The sequence below is a fragment of the Nelumbo lutea genome, chromosome 5 (genome assembly GCF_056320005.1).
Source record: "Nelumbo lutea isolate HS-2025 chromosome 5, American lotus-T2T, whole genome shotgun sequence".
Classification (NCBI taxonomy): Eukaryota; Viridiplantae; Streptophyta; class Magnoliopsida; order Proteales; family Nelumbonaceae; genus Nelumbo; species Nelumbo lutea.
The window spans coordinates 23,331,422-23,349,510 of record NC_142688.1 but is presented as its reverse complement, the minus strand read 5'-3'; the positions used below and the strand labels follow the sequence as shown (position 1 = coordinate 23,349,510).

Here is an 18,089-nt window from a genome sequence, read left to right as displayed (position 1 = left end):
TCAAAGAGAGAGTTGTTCCCAAGAAGTATGTCTTCCTTATATAGCCTCTGATATGCAACTTGCTAAGCAGTTTGCGAATTCAAGTAGGAGACAGATCTATGCAAGTTGGGAATGATGAATATCTACTCCTCACTTGAGGGAGAGTATAGAGATACAGCTAATTAATTTGTGGTCCCACTACTTGTTGCTTATTTGTTGTTTTATTATTATTTGTTATTGTTTCTCTCTTTTATATAAGCAACAGGGGTATTCCCATCTTTACCTCTTCACTGATTAATAAAAATAGCAATTCATTGGGGCGGCAGCACCATTAAAATCTGCACCCCTTTTTCTTCATTCTCTCTCACTCTCTCTAAAGGTATACTTGAGTTACTTCTATTGACATTCAGCCACATTGAATTGGCCTTTGGAAGGACATATCCATGTTCAAAGAAGAATTGGTCTTATTCTTAACATGATTAATAAAACACCTTACCTTTTCTCTGTATTCATGGAATAGAAATAGTATTTTGTACAGAATTATCCTACCTTTGATGCAGAGCTATACACACGCTGAGATGGTATCTTGGCAAGAAGCTCTCCAAAGGGAGTCAGTGTTGCAGTTGTTTCTGCAATGACTTCTACCACTTTACAGTAAGATAGACTTCGATTTTTGGCAATGAATGCGATGAGTTCAGCTACCTACAATATGGCATATAAGCATTATAACCGAAATCCAAAATGGATTAACTTAGAAAAAGTTCAAGCATGAGTCCTGGAGATGCATGACAAAAAAGATAATACTTAGAAACTAGGGACTTCACATGATATTTGTAAAACGAAATCAAGGAGAAAGGGGGAAACAAAAGAATATACTAAAAATATTCTATGGAATGTTATTCATTGTGGCGAGTTAATTCTCTCCTCAAAAATTATGCCTATGGTAATCCATTATATTTTGCTTAGATGTCTACAAGAAACAAGGTTCAAGGAAATTTTGTTGCACTAAGGTTGTTAGCAGTCAGCACATAAATGTTTAGGGTGAACACAAAAATCCACCTATAAGATATCTCTGGTCAATATACTCCAAAGTTGCACAGAAATGTTTTGGTCGAAGGTAATTAAATGCAATACCTGGTTGCCAACTGGAAAGGCGATATGAAGAATTATCAGATGCCAGATAAGGTCACAAAGTAAATAGTCATTATGATAATGCTGAGCTTTTCTTTCTTTTTCACATGAAAATTGTACAATTAAGGAAAATGAATAACAAAATATGCTAAAGATATGCTCAACCAAGTGACTCATAGTGGCCTATACTTATTGTGACATGAGGTGTTAATTTTTGTCCTGTTATTTACATTCATGACTGGATGATTACTTGATATATATGATTCCATAACCCATAACTGTGTTAGTAACCAATGCTTATAGACTTGGACAAAAGACTGAAAATAATGGTTATAGTCATATGGCAGACTCATGAGGTAAGGAAAGGAGAACTTGGAATATTTAAAAGGATGAATCTAGTATACGAATATTATATGCAAAAGTCAAGAGTTGAACTCCAACAGGACCAATGCTTAAAGAAGAAATTGGAATTTCTGACTCCCTTGCATAATGAAATTTATCTTTCATCAAGTATAAACTATAAATATCAGTGACTCTGTAGCATCCAAGCCCTCAATTCCATAATTCTTTTTCTTTTTTCCTACAAAAGTAGATTCTCCTTCAAATGGAAATTTCTTTCTGTTTAATTGATTATATACCTCCATCAGGAAGAAATTGGTGATTGCTTTCAATAAATGGGCGACCTTTATGAAAGAATAACTTCTAAGTAACAAGGGAGTGAACAAAAAAGGAAACATGAACATGGAGACAACAATATGGTTTTTTTACGGCAAGGAAACTGTGTAGCCTTTCTTGTCTCAAAATTGATTAAATGCATCTCCAGCAAAGAAAACAGGGTTCAGCTATATACTAAATGCAAATAAGGCTTAGAAATGTGAAAACCTGAAGGTTTGACACTTGACCACCAAATAAAGTGTCTTCTTCAGCAAGAACAATATTATGAGTTTCCTTATAAGCATCGGTAGGCCGCTCCATCCCTCCAGGCCTTACTATCTGAAAACCAGGATCAAATGAATAAACAAAATTGGAGCAGAGATACATCAAGAACACAACTAAATAAATCAAACTCCATATGTTAGTTACGCACAGTGTATGGAAGGCCACTGCTTATCAGTACTTCCTCGGCCTTTCTTTTCCAAACAAGAACTCCCCAAAACAAACTTTAGAAGCACAAATGAGGGTAAGTTAAAACACTTAATTGCTGAATAGATAATTGAGACACTACTAACTTGGTTCTGTCAATAGCTGCATCATTTACAACGATTTAATAAAATGTTAAATTGATCTGTGCAAAAATTTAATTTTATGCTTACTTCAGAAGAGCAGCAGGGAATCCAATCTTGTTTGTACCCAGGGAGGTAACCAAAATGAAGTGGTCAACTTTTGCAATGATTGCTGGAAATTCAGAAAAGGTATTCAGTTCAATCCCATTTTTGAATGTAAGGGCAAATTACAAGAAGAAAGGGAAAAAGAATGAAAAAGAATGAACTCCATTCCCCTGAATGAAAATTTTATTTGATCACCCTCCATTTCATGATCATAAAGGCTTCTTATTTTCTTTTCTTTTCTTCTTTTCGTTGTTTTCTTGATTAACAACAAGATCAAAGTATGTATCAATAAAAATAATAATAAGAAAAGCATAATCTCCTAGGATATTAAAAATATACCAATGGCATCCTAATCCCAAAAAGGGGCTCCCCTGTACAGCAGTCAGAATATACAAAAAATACAATTATATTGAAATGTTAGGGCCCCAAAAGAGCTTTTATCTTGTCACCCCTACACTATTAAACTATCAACACTAGATAATCCATATTTCTTATACCCTCTCCTTTTGAAGATTCAGCAAAACAAGCTCATGGGGAGTTGGCAGAGGGTTGGGTTCGTCCAACTTCATACCAGGCGGATCAATTGCCTGCCCATATACTAAGATTCAAGTATACTTGACAGGTCAGGTGACTCAGGTATGTTCTTCAGTAAAGATTGAGGTCCAGGTGGGTTGGCACTCAACTGTGGCCTTCTTTTTCCTTCTCACTTTTTTACTTGTTAGCAACAGAATTTTTCATGGAAAGAGGAGGGTACAAGGATACTCAACCCTGAAAAAAGTGCAGCACATAATCATGAAGTGCCAGCTATATCTACAAACAGAAAAGAGAGAAGATTACACTAGAAATGTAAAGGGAAAAGGTCTTAACCCGTCAAAAGAACTGAGAAACTTAGGTATCAGAGCTTTGAGTTTAATATACATAGTGCTTATAAGTAAGTGGCAGTGCAGGTTTTGCAATGGAGGGAGTCATTTATGGATAGGACAGAATAAGTGTGGTTTAAATTTCATGGATAGGAAAGCTGTGAAGTCCTCTCTAGTTATAGCAATTGTGTGGGTATTTTGAAGGTGTCCCAGGTTTTAATAAATTTATTTCTTCGTTGAAAAGGACGATCCAATATGTTGCGTAGACCCATTAACAGCCAGAAGCTATTATGATGCCATTACTGATACAGCATGTCTGGTGCCCAAAGTTTTTTTATTAGTAGTCGGTGCCCTGAGTTGAGAACGCGTTCTAGGAAATGAACCACAGGGCCAGCTCAAATGACTTTTGGGCAGACTAGAGCAAACAACCATAGCCCAAATTTCTGATGAATGACATTCTTGGAATATTTTTGAGAGAAATAGTAACTTTATTAAAGAAAAAGAAATAGTACATTAGATGATCTACAAAGATGGCAAGCCTCGTACAGGTTACAAAGGCATGATACTATCACTATATAGGCTTTCCCTGTGTGCACCAGATTTGGCTAATCTATCTGTTACAAAGTTTAAGGCCCTGGGAATCCAGATTATGTTTACATTCAAGGAGTATAACAGATCTCTAGCCTCATCCAGGTAGTGAGCCAATCTCCAAGGCTTGTCTTCCTTCTCCCCAAGCCACTTTATCGCATTGCAAGAGTCGCCCTTTTACTACCAGGTTGGTCAATCCGAGACTTCTTGTGATATAGAGGCCGTTTAGCACTGCCAGAATTTCAGCCGTTGTAGAATCTGCAGTCCCTATTGGTCCACTAAAAAACCACAAAGGACTACCATCCCTCCTCTTAAACATGCCACCAATTCCAGCTAATCACGGGTTCCCTAGTGCACTTCCATCAAAGTACAAAGCCACCTCCTCCTCTTCTCTTGATTGGGGGGAGGGGGGCTATTAGCTATTGTAGGTGTTCAAGACTGCTATCAGTCTTGATCACTAAGAAACTTTAGGTTCGATGAGAAGAGAAAGTGAAGAAGAAGTAGAAGAAAGAGTGTGAGAGAGCAGTAGAACACAGGTTTTGAGGAGAAGAACAGAATTTCAATATTCTGCCGCCGCCACTTTAATTTAATATTTATATGTTATGCTAGTTACATGAAAGGACATATTTGCCCTTGGTGTTTACATCATAACTGCTAACACATAACAACATAAAACTGAAAATTAAATAACAACTAGGAATAACAGAATAACAAATTGACCACAGCTGTGACAAGATACATTCTACCCTACGGACAGAGTGGGACCACAGCTGTGGGGCCCACATCAATGTTCTCTACACTCCCCCTCAAGTTGGGAGTATATGTTCATCATTCCCAACTTGGATAGATCTGCTTCTAGCTTCTTTCTTGATACAGCTTTAGTGAGGATGTCTACTAGTTGCATACTGGATGTGATGTAAGGGAGGCATACTTCTTGAAATGAGACCCTCTCTCGTACAAAGTGGCGGTCAACTTCAATGTGCTTGGTTCTGTCATGCTGTACTGGATTATGTGCTATATTAATGGCGGCTTGATTATCACAATACAGCCACTCCATTGGCCATGGACCTGTATTCTGCTTCAGCACTTGACCGGGAGACAATACTTTGTTTCTTACTTCTCCAGGAGACAAGGTTTCCTCCCACAAGGGCACAATATCCTGAGGTAAACCTTCTGTCGTCAACACTCCCAGCCCAATCAGCATCCGTATAGACCTCCACCTTCATGTGATTGTTGTTCTTAAATAGTATACCCCTACCTGGGCATCTCTTCAAGTAGGCTAAGATTCTTTCTGCCGCAAGAAGATGTGTGGTTCTAGGGGAATGTATGTACTGGCTGACAACACTAACAACATAAGTAATATCCGGCCGAGTGAGGCAGAGATATAGGAGCTTTCCTACCAATTGCTGGAACATAACTTTATCTTCAAGAATCTCCCCACTCTCGGCACTAATCCTGTGGTTCTGTTCAATTGGTGTATCTGCAGGCTTGACACCTAACTTTTCAGTTTCTACCAACAGGTCTAGGACATATTTCCTCTGAGAGATAAAGATCCCCTGTTTGGATCTAGCAACCTCAATACCCAAAAAATACCAAAGTACACCAAGGTCTTTCACCTCAAATTCTTGGTGAAGAAGCTGTTTAAGGGACTCAATCTCATGGCTATCATTCCCTGTGACCACAATGTCATCAACATATACTGCCAGTAGTGTCAAGGAGGACTCCACCCTCTTGATGAATAGGGTATGATTTAATTGGGTCTGTACATAACCAAACTTCACAAGGGCTAGTCTGAATCTATCGAACCAAGCCCTAGGTGATTGTTTCAAACCATACAAAGCCTTGTTGAGCCGGCAGACCTTCTTACCTATTTTTGCATCATAGAATCCAGAAGGCAAACACATGTAAACTTCTTCCTACAGATCTCCATTCAGAAAGGCAGTTTTCAAATCCATTTGGTATAAAGGCCAAGTGTGACTCGCTGCAAGGGACAATAGGACTCGAATAGTGGTCATCTTGGCTACCGGTGCAAAGGTCTCTAAGTAATCTATGCCATAAGTCTGTGTAACCCCTCTTGCAATTAACCGAGCTTTATACCTCTCAATAGATCCATCTGCATTATGCTTCACCGTAAATACCCATCTGCATCCAACTGGTTTCTTTCCTTTGGGCAGATCAACTACCTCCCAGGTGTTATTTTTCAACAGGGCATCCATCTCAGCTTGCATTGCATCTTTCCATTCCGGGACGGATAGGGCTTCTTGCACTGTTCTTAGAATAGGGACATTGGAAAATGGAACTAAGGTAGGACCTGTAGGTAGGAGATAGGCGATCATAGGATAAAAATTGGGAAATACAGTGGGCTGTAGATGTGGTACAATGTCATTTCCCTTTACGGACTGCAATCGAAAGGTCAAGATCATCTGTAGGAGGTGAAATGGCAAAGATAGGGGAAGTTTCTGTGGGCCCTGGGACTGTAGTACCTGGACCTGGAGCTGTAGATGAGATTGGAGCTGGCCTGGACTGCTGATGATCAGGATCAACCTACCTGCACCGCCTGTGATAGACCCTCAACTCCTGATCTCTCTGACCACCCTCACCATTGCAACTCTCCCTCAACTCCTGATTGCAGCTCTCATCACCCAATGGAATAGGTAAAGGAACTGCCCCACTCTCACTACTCTCCCCCTGAAGACAATGACTCAAACCCCCACTCTCACTGCTCTCCCCCTGAGGGGAAACCCGAGGATAATAGAGGGTCCCCCCTCAAAGAAAGTGACATCCATGGAGACAGGCTTCCTCCTTGAGACAGGATCATAGCAGCAATAACCCTTTTGAGTGTGTGCATAAGCAAGGAAGATGCATTTGGAGGCTTTGGGTTCGAACTTGGAGTGATGGGGACCAAGAAGTTGAACAAAGCAAGTACAACCAAATGTCTTAAGGGGAATAGAAAACAAGTCTTCACATGGGTGTAAAAGGGAAAAAGGAGATCGCATATCAAAGAACCTGGAAGGAACCCGATTAATAAGGTATACAGTCGTGAGGATAGCATCACCCCAGAAGCGAATACGAACATTGAAAGTAAACATGAGACTTCAAGCCACTTCCAAAATGTGCCTATTCTTCATTTCGGCAACTCCATTCTGCTAAGGTGTATGAGGGCAAGAGCTCTGATGGATAACCCCATGATGAAGAAGATAAGATGTCAATGATTTAGCAAAGTATTCCTTTGCGTTATCAGATCTGAGAACTTTGATCTTGGCATCAAAGTGGGTTAGGATCATTTTGGTGAAAATTTTGGGTCAGGGAAGGTACCTCATCTCGTGAACGCATGAAATAAACCCAAGAGAAACGGGTATGATCATCAACAAATAACAAGAAATATCTGTACCCACCCATGGAAGGGATATGATAAGGCCCCCAAACGTCAGTATGCACAATATCAAAAGAATTATCACTCCTTTTATTACTCAATAAATAAGGCTTTCTACAATGCTTAGCAAACTCACAACTTTTACACTGTAACTGAGACAACTCAATAGACTCAAATAAAGTAGGAAACAAACTCTGTAAAGACCAAAAAGACAAATGACCTAATCGGTTATGCCAAAGCATAACCAGACTCACACTCTGAGAAACAAAAGACATATTCTCAACTGACTCTCCCTGACGGAACCGCTCCCCGAGCAGATAGATCCCATTCATCTCACGGCCAGTCCCAATCACCTTCTTCGTCTCCAAGTCCTGAAAAACACATCGGTCAGGGAAGAAGGTTACTGAGCAATTCATATGCTTGGTAATACTACTAACTGAAAGAATGTTAGTATCAAGCTTAAGAACATGCAAGACAGATGACAGGCAGATAGTATCTAATAACTTGATGTCACCCTTCCCAGAAATAGGAACCATGGAGCCATCAGCAATAGATACCTTATCCCTACCAGAAAACAAATGGTAAGTAGTAAACAATGAAGACAAGCTAGTCATGTGATCAGATGCACCTGAGTCGATTACACAACAAGGTTCAGTAGTACCTGGAGCTGAGGCATGATAGGCTGAAGCTCGAGTGCCTGAATGTGCAAAGGCAGATGTAGCAGGGGCTGATGAAGACTATGGTGGCTGAGCTAAACTTCCAACTTCCTTTTCTAGCTGTATTAGGGCAGCCCGAATTGCAGCTATGGTCTCTAAAGATGTTCCTTTTGTGCCAGATGAGGATGTTGAATCAGTGTTCACGGCTACATGAGCAGTGCCCTTCTTGTTTCTCAACTTTGCAGGAACCAAGTGAGGGTGCAGTTTCCAACATGTTTCTTTTGTATGTTTGGGCTTCTTACAATGTTCACATACCACATCCTTCTTGTCTTCCTTCCTCTTGTCCCTGAATCACCCCCTGATTTGGGTGTGACCGCTACAAAGGCTGGTGTGGGGGGCTGAGGTTGCATCATAACCTTCCTTCTTGTCTCTTCACTGTGTACAAATGAGTATGCCTGAGAGGATGTCACACTGCCTCTGGTCAAAATCTGTTGTCGGACAATATCATACTCTGAATTTAGGTTTGCCAGAAACTCAAATACCCGGTTCGTTTCATATCTGTGCATCTCTGGGACTCTCCCACTCAAGAGTCTCTAAGTGATCAAGCTCACGCCATAGGGATTGCAAGGTAGAAAAATATACTAAAACCGGTCTCTCTCCTTGTTTAAGATTTTTCACTTCACATTTCAATTCATATGCTCTGGCAACATTAAGGGGTTGGGAATAAGTTTCTTTCATAACATCCCATATCTCCTTAGCTGTCTTTGCCCACAAATAATTCCGGCTAATATGAGGCTGCATAGAATTACACAGCCATATCATAACCAAGTAGTTTTCTTGAATCCACTTGGTATATGTCGGGTCTCCCTTGGGAGGTTCTTTCATATCTCCCAAGAGGTACCCTAATTTACCTCTTCCACCAATAGCCATCATGGCTGATTGGGCCCATTCCAAATAGTTTGATCCATCAAACTTTACGGTCGTAATCTGACCACCCATCTCAGAAACACTACCATAACTGATGTTCCCAAGGCTGCCTTCTGCCTTCCTGATTTTTAAACTCCATTTCTATCAAGTCTCAAAAACAGCACTTGAACTACCAATCACCAAAAACAGTATGGGCCTGATCTGCATTCACAGTGTATGTGCACAAAACTGGGATAATTCTGATCTGAATCCAACTAGCCAACACAACAGTAGTTGTCCGTAGAGCTCTAACCCCTTAGGACTCTGAAAACAGCTTAAAAAAACTGATATGCTTGGGAAAGTTAGGGTTTTAATCAGTCCTTAAAGTGAACAATTCAGTTGCACAATCCAAACAGTACTATATAGTAGGGTTAATAAGAAACCCTAGAATCTGATCAAACCTACCCATAAACTTAAGGGCAGCTCTAGGTAGATCATAAGATTCAGTCAAACCCTAGGGCTTGCCGCAAGACTACTTTCAAACCCTAGAGTAGAGAGAAACACAGTTGAGACAGTTCGGCCTAGGGTTTGCTGTAAAGCCCTAGTGAATCGAAGAGAGAAAACCCTAGAATGGTTCTGCCTTCCCCTCCAAATAGGTCCAACCTATCTTCTTTGATAGAACTTCTCTTAGAAAGTAAACAACTTACAAGGAAAAATGGTTCGCTGCCTTTTAGGGTTACCCGAACCCTAGTCTTCTCTGATCCTTCTTGACCACCAACACTCTGCAACCCTAGCAAGTCTCCAATAGCTGCTAGCACTTCTGGCGATTTCCAAGAGTCAGTCTGCGAACACCTTTTCAGCTTCCAGTCCTAGGAGATTCTCATGTGGTCGGCTGGTATTAGGCTCACATGAGAAACCCTAACTTGGCTCTGATACCATGTAGGTGTTCAAGACTGCTATCAGTCTTGATCACTAAGAAACTTTAGGTTCGATGAGAAGAGAAAGTGAAGAAGAAGTAGAAGAAAGAGTGGTGAGAGAGCAGTAGAACACAAGCTTTGAGGAGAAGAATAGAATCTCAATATTCTGCCGCCGCCACTTTAATTTAATATTTATATGTTATGCTAGTTACATGAAAGGACATATCTGCCCTTGGTGTTTACATCATAACTGCTAACACATAACAATATAAAACTGAAAATTAAATAACTAGGAATAACAGAATAACAAATTGACCACAGCTGTGACTAGATACATTCTACCCTACGAACAGAGTGGGACCACAGCTGTGGGGCCCACATCAATGTTCTCTACAGCTATTAAACAACTAGGTGAAGAGAACAACTGTTCCACTACATTCTGCTTAATCATGTTTAGAGTGAAACCTTTGTACATCTCTGAATTCAGCACCCACAGATTGCACATGTGAAAAATAAGAGAACTCAGGTCTTCCATGAATCTAGCTTGGAATATTAAACCACAAGTTATGTTTTTGGTCTTCTCCCTCAAGGACTTGAGCAGGAAAAGTCACAGATCTTTCCCAATTGAGTCATCTAGAACCAGCATTACTTTCAAGGAATCTTTTTCCTTATGGTCTATATTATCTCCATGAGATCCTTACTGTGGACCATTTTATTTCCAAAAGGATAAAACACCCAACATGATTTTGTTTTGCAGAAAACATGGAGGCTTCATAATAGTCTAAAGTTTTAATTGATTTTTAGGTGTAAAGGTGTAGAAAAGAGCCTGAAGTTAAAAAGGAGAAAACATGATATGTCAATTAAAAACAAAATTCCAGGTGCAGAGAGAGAGAGAGAGAGAGAGAGAGAGATGGCCCAGACCTTTGGTAACTGTATTAATTAATGGAAGAAAAAATAATAGATAATGAGAGCACAGTAAGGCCCTCCCAAAATCATCAACTGATGGCTAGCTCATTATCCTCCCCTGAACATACATGCATACCCTTCCAAATACATTACAGATATTAATCAGGTCTGTAACCTATAAACGTTGCATGTTGGCTTCCCCCTCTGGATTGTGAATCTACCATAGAATGCAGTTAATGGTTTTCACACTGAGAGAAAAAGTGGATAGTTTGGCAGTTCTAGTCAATGGTTTTTGCACCAGACTTGTAATTACTTTGGAACTTTCTGATGGGTCATTAGGGTCATGTTGCTTGCTTTATTCTAATTGGGATTATTGGACCATAAAATTATCACTGTAACAGCAACCAATATAACCACAAATAAAGCAAGTCCAAGCACTGAATTTACCTGCATCAATAAGGTTTTTAGTAGCCTGGTAGTCAATTCGATATGGTCCAGTGACATCAAAAACTTCTTTTTCACTGGCACCAATGCAGCATATCACCAAGGATGCATCACCGATAGCCGATCCAATTGTATCTTGATTCTCCAAGTCACATTCAACAATTTCAAGCTTCTCTACAGCTGGTCTAAAGACCAAATAATATCTGTTATTCACTGTATGGCCATGTACAGACAGCTGCAAACATCTTATTTTTCAAAATGATTCTTTTTTCTTATTTTTTTCACCATTCAAGAAAATTTTAAGTATTTATGCAGTCAAAGTTCTTTTTTCTTACGTTGAACTCCTGTGGCTTCAACTGCAGCATCAAGTTTCATCTGTTGAACACTCTGCAAAGAGATAATACTTTGTTAACATCAAAATGTTTGGAATATGTGAAGCCACGGATAAACCTATAAGTGCTAATTCAAAACACACTTGCACCAATGGTTCTGCTTTTTGAGCATTTCTGATGCCTGCTCTGACGCGGAAGCCAAGTTTTAGAAGCTCCCTGATGAAAATTTCAACAAATTAGCATCTTTTATGGCGAAGAGCCAAATGGACTATCCTTTGTGATCTGAAGTATAGAGAGTAGAATTTAACCTTACAGTGCGTGAACCAACTCTACCAGTGGCACCAGCAACAAATGCAAGATTCTCATCTTCTGATTGGCTTTCCTGTGTAATGACCTCTGAGTTCCCTGGATTGGCTTTAGTTGTGCCTTAGACAGATAGAGTAACTTAAATCAAATAATTTCTTAAAGCAAATATGGATTTTTTGCAAAGTGCATTTTAACTGGCACAGTAAAGTATAACAGGAATAGAAAGAGAAACTTGATAAACAAGAATAATTTTTTCATTACTTTCCAATATTGCTTAGGATCTATAATACTATTAATCCCAATTTTATTTCCTACATTTTATGGATCACGTCTGCAGAAAGGTAGATTCTCTATGTGGACATTTGAACAATAGAAAAATGTAATTTCTACACAGTGGAATGATGGAACAAGATTCAAGTAGCCAACCCCATATAGATGTGCCAAGACATAGTTGAGTTGAGCTGAATTTCTACATTGGTCTTGTATATATGGTAGCACACAATCTTGAATTGGTGAGGCAGACAAGATTTACATGGTTCAACTCATGCTTTCAAAAAGGCTGCAGAGGCGAGGGGCGAGGCGGACCAGAAAGGCCTGGCCTTGGTAGCCTTTTCCCCAATAGCTAAGGCTTAGGCCTTGAGATGGTAGAGGCGTAAGCCTTTTTGCCTTCAGCCTCAGCATCGTTGAGGCCTACGCTCCAAATTTTAAGGTTGTCAATGATGAATAACTATATTTTTACAGGGGTAAATTTGAGATTAAAGAAAAATAAACAAATCCAAAAGCTTAGGGCACATTTTTCTATGTTACTTTTGAATTAGAGTAGAATTGTAGAAACTGAAGAGTCGGAGACGAGAGAAGAAACTGACTACAGTCAATAGACTAGAAGATGAACCAGTGTTAAGGGTGAGGCTGTACTAGTGCACCAAAAACAATTAAGAAAGCAGCGAAGATCGACAGACTTAAGGGTCAGACTAAAACGAACCACTAGGTCCCTTCTTTTCTAGTTTTTTTTTCTTCTCATGATGCTCTGTTCTTTTTTAACAATGCTTTGTTTTGGCTGTTTTATTCTTCGTGAATATGCAATATTTTATTTGGAACATACAATATTTAATTTGGAATAAAACTTATTTGTTGCTTCAATAATGTCCTACCATCTTGCTGTTTTTACTCAAAATACTAAAAGCATCTATAACTATTTAATTTGGACTGTGGGGGGTTGCTCTGGCACTCCATTATATTCCATTCTGACCTGAGATTGAGCCTCACTCTAACGCTTTGAACCTTGAGTGCAAGTCAATAGACACCTGCCGCACAAGAAAGTTTACAGAAAACAAGAAATAACAGATTGGCCAATGGGTTTTCTCACCCTGGTCGTTGCCAGCACATCTCCCTTCTTGCCAAATTTGAATTCAAATAGGAGTAGTGATGATCGATATGGAATCATCACCCAGTTGCAGAAGTGCAGAAATATCAGCTAAGTCTACCCACTACATGCTAGAATAATAAAAAAAAGCCATGAGCAAGACCCTTTTGTACTATTTGAGATGATTCGTCTTTTCTTCAACCACAATTCCATAGATTATGCCACCAAGGTTTTTAATCAGATTGAAGACAAAAATACTCAGGTAGGATTCAAATCCATGTCTAATATATCAAATAAGCCACATAATATTATATAAAATCTTGATTTTGTATTTTCTCATGCCCTTATTATTTATAGAATATATCCATAAAATTTTACTTTTTTTTGTTCGAGGCTTAGGCCTCCCCCCTATCACACCCAACCACCTCGCCTCCGCCCTCTGCCTTTAGCCTTTTAAAACCTTGGTTCAACTGATTTTAATTGCTTATTTAATGCAATTTTTCTTATTTATTTACACCGTTCTGATATTTAAATAGGGATTACTTTAGGTAGTAAAAACACACATTTTAAATATCACATTTATGCAAATAAAGTCTCAACTGAAAGGCTTAGACTGTTGATGTGGGTACTGGATAGATTATCTCCAGCCAACAGACCATATGGCATATGGCTAAACATCTCTGAATTAAATCAATTACAGATAGCTGGATATTCTGATGCAAGATGTTTTATTTGTTTCATCTCCAGTTTCATTTTTATATTCTCTGATGAAATTTACCAGGTGACTCCCAAGCACACATCTGTGTAGGAATATTGGACATCTGTTACAGTTGTTTTGTCTAAACAAGCATGTTGACATCAATTACATTTTCCTCCTATTCACAGAAAATGGTGTCAATCTGTGGCAAGACCAATTAGAAGAAGGCAAGTATGTAAGTCCGCATAGTCCTTCCAGTTTCTTACAATTTCATTTTGGCGACCAAAATTTTCTTCACATGAGCAAAATGTAAGCACATAAGGTCAAACTTATTCCACCATCAATGAGTTCCATATGAGAATTAATCAGTTTTTTTCTCTTGCAAATTTAGGTATTATAATTCAAATGTAAACTTCCACCAAGAATTTCCGATGCAGATATGGCTGTATAGGCAGTGCCTTGTGCACCATTCTCCTTGGGTAAATTTTTGTTTTCTTTTAATGATACATTAGTTTCCCATAGTGCCTCAATTTCAGAACCAAAACATACTCGGATTAAGTATAGAAAAATATACCTGCAGCCAGTAGCAATAATATGATATCCAAATAATACTTCAACTCCCATTTTAGACATCATTTGAAAGCTTATTCTTTCATTGCTGCCCACCACTGAATGGATATACTCTCCCAAATTCATGTGGGCTAATCATTTTAACATAACGATGAAAGAGAGCTGAGAACTAACTATTCAGCAACATGAATGTTGTAGCTGTACATTATAATCAAACGAAAGTTGCCCACTTCAGCCATTAAAAATGTATTACTGGTTTTGTCAGGACACAGGAGATGACATACCCGAATTAGATGCTTGAGCTCTGCAATCAAGAAATTTGAGGTTGGTGGCATCTGGGTACCTCTTTGAATTGGAAAATGTGAGACCCTGACCAAAGATGTTTCGCTTTCCGGTTAAAACCTTTCGTAAGGAAGAGAAATGTAGACCGACTGCAGGAGGAGAATGCAGCGAGAGGAGCTCCATTTACCGTGCTCTTTTCCGATCATCAGCGCCCAAACTTTTCGCTGGAGGGAGCACAGTATTATCGTTTCGTATTCTCCAGATTGGCACTTCCACTGTCCACTCCACTATTCGACTCCTCACTGTTTAGATATGATGGGCCCCATTAGATGTTCTTCGCAATTCTGAGCCACTTCTCATTGGCACGGATTTAATACTTCTTGATCCGTACAATACAACGCTTCAATTTGGCCCGGTTTAGCTTGGATCGGGTTAAAGTTCGGGTACGGTTAACGCCCTTACAGATTTTTATGATCTACGAATCAAAATGACGAAATAGCCCAAATAGCCATTCTAAGGCAAAAATCATTCTCAAAGTATTTTAAAGATGAAATATGTTGAGAAAAAATGGAGAGAAACATGTAATAGTTATGGTTTTAGAAAAAAAAAATAAGTTAAAAAATCAAAATGGTATCATAAAATAAAGGTAATTTACGGTTTTAGAAATGTTTGACAGGATATAGCCAATATACCATGAAGTCAATTGAGAGAAGGCTAATGGCGGGGGTACTAGAATCAAGACGTTCAAGGGAGTTCTTTGTCACAAAGCAAAGCTTGAGGGGCAAAGTGTCACTACACTATAAGTAAAGGATGGCTGTCTGTAATATCTTAAAATATAAGAAGAAGAAATTGATCCTCGATATGAGATGACTGTGAGATGGTGTCTTTAGCTCAGTTTGGAAAGAGTATAAATACAAATATGTAGAGTATAAATACATACAAAATGATAAAATATAAGGTTTTACATTGTACATATTTGTATTATATTTGTACTCCTTTGGAAGAAGTACAAATATAAATATATAGAGTACAAAACCTTTTGTATGTATTTGTACTGTATATATTTGTAGCCTTGGGAGGAAAAGCCAAATATTTTACAGTGTTGCAATGTATCAAATGGAATATGGGTAGATCCAAATTTGATTTATTTGTATGCAAATTTGAATCAGATCATATCTATTGGATTTATATCGGATTTCAATCAAATTGAATTGCTATGGGGTATTGGATATTATAAATAAATTAAACTAAAAATTATCAAATATTATATATTATTAATAAATTGAAATCAAAATGGCTTTGATATTATATGTCATGAACAAAATGAATTGAAAATTTAATTGAATGATACTTGAAGCTATGCCAATCTAGTAAAACACAAGATTCAAATAAACTTTATAATAGATACAACATAAATCTTGAGTATATATGAGCAAATATATTTAAATTGAATCAGATCATATTATTTGGATTAGATAGGGGTGGATCCATATATTATCCAATTATAAATGGATCGAATTTGGATCGCCCTTAATATGATCATATTTGAATTCAAATTTGAACAAATTGGATACCATTTACAGCCCACTTTTCTATTGGCAAAGCTACTGGAACCTAGGGCCCATTTGGAGGGATTCAACTTTGATTGAGCTACTTTCACTAAGCCACCTTGAAGAAGCTATTGGAACAAGGCTTCATTGCAAAGCCAGCTTTTTGGTAGAATGAAAGCATATTTAGACTTTCTAGTTTTTTTCACTAAACATAGCTTCTAGGTTGTTCATTTGGGGCTCACCTTGCAAAGCCAGAAACCACTATGTGAAAGCCCTCCCAAATGAGTAGGCCTATCAATGATACTCAAAAAATCTCTAGCCCAATCCAACATCTGATTCGATTATCTTGGATTTCGATAATGTATTTATGTAATCGGATTGGATTTAAGTTTGATTCCATTTGGTTGGATTAAAATCCAAATCCGTTTATATTATAATATTTATTGATTTTAATGTATAAATTTTATAAAATTATAAAATATATATTTTATATTTTATATTATTTATGAATTTATATATAAAAATTCAATATATCTTATATATCTAAATTAATACGATTGGGATGCTCTCTCCGTGCAGCAAATGGAATCTACTCGTGCGAGTAAATACCCACGTGAGAGCATCTGTTTTCTATTGCGAGGTCAATAATTACATGCTTAACCCTATCCAAACATGCAAGATACATGTGTCCGCACTAAGTTTTTGAAATGCCATGTGTTCGAACTAATTTTTTGAAATGCCATGTGTTCCCACTTATAATTAATGACAATGTTACTTTTTGTATTATTTTATATAACTCTCTTTAACCCTTGATGGTTTCTATCCAATTTGAGAGTATTCTGCCATCGCTCTCCCTCTCATCTCTTCCTCTCTTAACCATCATCTCTCTCATTTTAGAAGAATCACTAGGCTTTTTTTTCCTTATTATTTGCAATGATTTGGAAAAATCTGTTGTTTGAATTAGTTATGTGGTTTATTTGATTTGCTTTTCATTGTAAACACACTAATGTTTCCATTTTCTTTTCTTTTTTTTTTCAGGTTTTCATTCTTTTTAGGGTGCTCCTTGAAGTATTCTTGAGGTTTGGGTTACAATGGTGGTTTGATTTGAGTTTAGGGTTTTAGTTGTTTTTCATTCTATTTGTCTTTTTATCATCTAACTTGATCTCCTTTGCTATTTGTTTTGTCTTTTTTTTTTCTGTTCACATGCTTCTTTGTCTAATTTGTAGGATTCCCTTTTGTTCATTCTATGTTTGCAAGATTCACTTTTGTTCATTGGTACAAATGGAGTTCAAAGGTGGCTCTTGTGACCTAGAGCATGTGGGTAATTTCTTCATTCTATGTTTGTAATTCAAGTACATATGTTTGTGTTATTCAAGATTGTCGATTAGGACAGATGGCTTTTCATCTGTTATTTTTCTTTTCCAAATTACTTTGTTTTTTCCCAGCTTGATGTGATCTATTTCTCCTTCTTTATGTTTATTTTTTTACAAGATTTGACTCCCTTTGTTTTGTAATTTAATTATTATTGACTATTGAGGTTGTCTTCATTGTGCCTACTCTACTGTACTTTTGTATTTTCATTTTCCTTTTTATTTTGATGGTTTCTGGAGGTGTTGAGGTTTGATCGTGTTTCTTCTATATTTGTTTGCAGTTGGAATGAAGATTGGTGTGAGATGGTGGTGCTCTTATCTATTTTATTTTTTATTTATAATACAAAGAGTAACTATTAGGGAGGGAGAACCAGAACTCTCGTTTATCAATCAGTCTGTTCTCCTTCAACTTTTATCTTGACTTCTCAACTTTTCTTCCCACAATAATTACATCATGATAGACGAACTACGAAGATTGCAACTGGAGTCTAAGGATGATATGTAGGAATGGACACACTTTGACCAAAGGGA

General features: G+C 37.9%; 1 protein-coding gene and 1 long non-coding RNA gene across 5 annotated transcripts in view; one reads left to right on the top strand and one right to left on the bottom strand.

Annotated features, from left to right (window-relative positions):
- Positions 1–14,989, bottom strand: part of TIC62 (NAD(P)-binding Rossmann-fold superfamily protein) — a 28,911-nt gene extending 13,922 nt beyond the window's left edge. The window contains exons 1-10 of one of the 4 annotated variants that reach the window (XM_088945188.1): positions 14,826–14,984; positions 14,641–14,725; positions 11,729–11,846; positions 11,564–11,636; positions 11,424–11,475; positions 11,092–11,268; positions 2,424–2,505; positions 2,198–2,270; positions 1,993–2,103; positions 529–681 (exon numbers count right to left, since the gene is read on the bottom strand). In XM_088945188.1, the coding sequence (XP_088801314.1) occupies positions 529–681; positions 1,993–2,103; positions 2,198–2,270; positions 2,424–2,505; positions 11,092–11,268; positions 11,424–11,463 (636 nt within the window). In that variant the 5' untranslated portion in view covers positions 11,464–11,475; positions 11,564–11,636; positions 11,729–11,846; positions 14,641–14,725; positions 14,826–14,984. Of the gene's footprint in view, positions 1–528; positions 682–1,992; positions 2,104–2,197; positions 2,271–2,423; positions 2,506–11,091; positions 11,269–11,423; positions 11,476–11,563; positions 11,637–11,728; positions 11,847–14,360; positions 14,555–14,640 lie in introns of those variants that run through there. The other 3 variants (XM_088945186.1, XM_088945187.1, XM_088945189.1) reach the window with 3 other exon arrangements.
- Positions 12,555–14,750, top strand: LOC148850996 (uncharacterized). Its single transcript, XR_016099337.1, has 4 exons — positions 12,555–12,691; positions 13,975–14,021; positions 14,178–14,265; positions 14,622–14,750. It is a non-coding gene; the product is annotated as an uncharacterized LOC148850996 (long non-coding RNA).
- Positions 14,990–18,089: the final 3,100 nt, after the last annotated feature.